Source organism: Macrobrachium nipponense, chromosome 19 (genome assembly GCF_015104395.2).
Source record: "Macrobrachium nipponense isolate FS-2020 chromosome 19, ASM1510439v2, whole genome shotgun sequence".
NCBI lineage: Eukaryota > Metazoa > Arthropoda > Malacostraca > Decapoda > Palaemonidae > Macrobrachium > Macrobrachium nipponense.
Window position 1 is genome coordinate 56,440,336 of NC_061088.1, and position 3,054 is coordinate 56,443,389.

Consider the following 3,054-nt stretch of genomic DNA (forward strand, 5'->3'; position numbering starts at 1 on the left):
TAGACCCACAACATTCTGTGAAGGTAGGTAGTAGTAGTACTACCGTTCTTTCATTATAGTCTCTCTCATAGGGTCTTGTCTAGAACTCATTAAAAGATAATGTTGATGTCCATCTGCATTTCGATATAAAAGAATTAATTATGGGAGAGAGAGAGAGAGAGAGAGAGAGAGAGATAGGTAACAAGAGCTGGCACTGACCACCATCGCAGGGGGATGGGGAGTGCATTGTGAGGGGAGGGGAGGGAGGTGTTTATAATCCCCGACCAACCATAGGTGGCGTGGCGACCGGATCTGATGGCTGTAGGTCGTTTGGCATGCAGAGCGAGCGGCCTTTCCGGCAGTTGACTGTGTACCGTGACTGTCTTTCTGCCCTGTCTACAAACCCTAGGCTACAGAGGGCTCGTTTATCTTCGCTTCCTACATTATTTATTTATTATAATATGCCAAGCCTTGTCAAAACCTAAAACGCAATATAACTGCACGACACTGTGTACAAGACTACGTCTCCACTAGGATTTTCGAAGGTCTTTGTTTTGTGAAATTGGGCAGGTCGAAAATTCTAAGTAACTGCTGGAGATGGGCCGAGTATAAGTAAAACTACTTTTAGAAACTTCTCACCGCTTATGATTCGAAGACAGCTCACACACGACACACAAGCGACCGTAAAGTGAAGGCCAGCGACTTTATTTATTATATATATTCACCAGCGACTTTCAAGAGGAAGCCTCCTACTGGTCGAAGATCCGTCCTCCACAAATTCACAATCTGTTTCAAGAAGAAGTGCTCCTCAGAGTGACGGCAATGGACGCGTTGACGAAAAGTCTGCTGGTATTGTCGACATTTTCGTCTCTAGCATCGTCTGGTGGGTGTTCGTTCTTTCTATCTTTTGACATTAGTGAAATCCGGAAGGCTAAGCACCCTTTACCCAGGGTCCTGTGCTTTTCAAGGATTGCTGTAGTATACTACCTTAAGTTGGACAAAATGAATAATACCTACTACTTCGTATCTTGCACAACAACTGAAAATGATAACGATAATTATGCTCTTATTTAACATTAGCCTAAAACAGTAGGATTTTTGCAGTGTAGAATTAAAACGAGAAAAATGAGGCCCATGTGTCTACCTAAACAAATGCAAGACAACTTTCCTTTAGAATGTCGAAGAATGGACAAACTCGGATAAACTGCAAATTCATGTTTGCATGTCATCCTTAATGGAAAATCCTAAATTTTACAGATTTAATCTCACTTGAATTGCTTATGGACATAAACATACAACCATACGGTTACAATTTTGTTTTTAAACTCCCGCTTGCCATTCGTTTTGAGACATGAATTCACGAGCAAACTGCTTGCGGTTTCACATGAGATGATTTGTTGAGAACGTGTTTTTTCAAAAACCAATTTCATTCGTGTGCACGCCGGATGGGAGCCGAATCTAGGACACCGTTAATGAACTGTTATTATTCATTGTGTTACGATTGACAGATCGTAAGGATTTTAGTAGTACTAGTTTTATGAGCGTTCCCTCTGGGGATCCGGGCCAGGTGGAGGGCGCCCGTCACCCGAAGATGTTTCCTGACGAGATGTGCGCAACGCCGCGTGTCGTCCAGTGTGAACGTTACAGACACTGACGAGATGTGCGCAACGCCGCGTGTCGTCCAGTGTGAACGTTACAGACACTGACGAAGGATCTTTCTTCCATGTCATATCATGATTCTGCAAAAATTTTTTTTTCCTTTCACGGCATGGAAATTAATTAAAACGTTTATTAGTAATGCTTCAGCCATAAATTCGCAAAGTGAATTTCATGTGTTGATGTTCTCTCAGAAGGATTCAGAAAACAGCTCTGGGCTGGCAGCGATGCAGTTCGCGAGAGGATTTGCCTGATACATGAACTCTCTCTCTCTCTCTCTCTCTCTCTCTCTCTCTCTCTCTCTCTCCTTTGACGAAGAGAACGTCAAAAGTTGTTTTTGATTTCAAATATCAAAGTTCTTTTATTAAAAGAAAAGTTTCAGGATGGCTAAGAAAATCCTTTTTTCTTAAAAAAAATCTGAAGACATACAACTTAATTTAATTACTAGTTTTCGCGTGTAGTGAGAAATGAAAGTAGTTGATAAAATCTGGCAAAGGGATTGTGGTTTCAAAAAATGCAAAAGGCGGTTTTGTATGAATTATCGCGCTGAGATTGCTCAGTGAAACAAATTAGTCGACCTGGCAACGCTCTCAATGCAGAATAACATCAACACAGCGTAAGAACTCTTCAGTCTTCCGATGCTCTTTTTCTGCATGGAATGAAATTTGATCTCCGCACGGAATGACAAAAGTGCAGATCTTAAATTGCTCGTCATGATTATATAAAACGTAGTGAAGATGAGTTTCAGTGATTTTAAAATGAGAGATCGCGCATGAATATTGTTGCCCTCTTCATTTACGTACACATTTCGTAGGTATTTGTGTATTATGTGATGTGCAGTTTTATTGGAGTGCACAGGTGTAAGAAGTTCTAGTAATATAAGTGTTCGTGAGTACGTATGTGGATTCAGATACGTACTTGTCTTTATCTTTTGTCTTTTTATATATATAAATCTTAACCGGAATTGTTGTTGCAGGCGAGTTATTAACCGAGTCGTGTCTTTGGTTATTTACTTTTGGAGAGAGAGGAATCTGTAGGTAAACTCCTTTTGTTTTCTAATGATCGCTTTCAGTGTCTTGCTATACTTGTAGCACTGTAATGGGAAAGGATCACACCTGTAATATATGGTCGTCTGTTCATTAACAACCAATCTCGTCGCTATTGATGGTTGGAATCTTTTGCGACTTTGTTCTTTGTGGGAAGAAAGAAAGACTTGGGCTCTTTTCTAAGTCTGTATTTCAGTTACTCATACTGACTGTTGTTTTATGTTTGCGCGATTTTCTTCTTTTTCATATGTAAAGTTTTCTTGCTTTATTCAGTGTATCTCTGAGGTGTGTAACCATTACACAGAATCTACACACACACAATATATATATATATATATATATATATATATATATAGATATATATATTGTGTGT

The 3,054-nt window shown here is 39.8% G+C and overlaps 1 protein-coding gene across 1 annotated transcript in view; it reads left to right on the plus strand.

The window, feature by feature from the left end:
- The first annotated feature begins 281 nt into the window (after window positions 1-281).
- The window catches only part of LOC135217246 (neuronal acetylcholine receptor subunit alpha-6-like), a 61,983-nt gene continuing 59,210 nt past the window's right edge, over window positions 282-3,054 (plus strand). Inside the window, exon 1 of the mRNA XM_064252975.1 lies at window positions 282-862. Coding sequence (XP_064109045.1) covers window positions 802-862 — 61 coding nt within the window. The 5' untranslated portion in view covers window positions 282-801. The remainder of the gene's footprint in view (window positions 863-3,054) is intronic.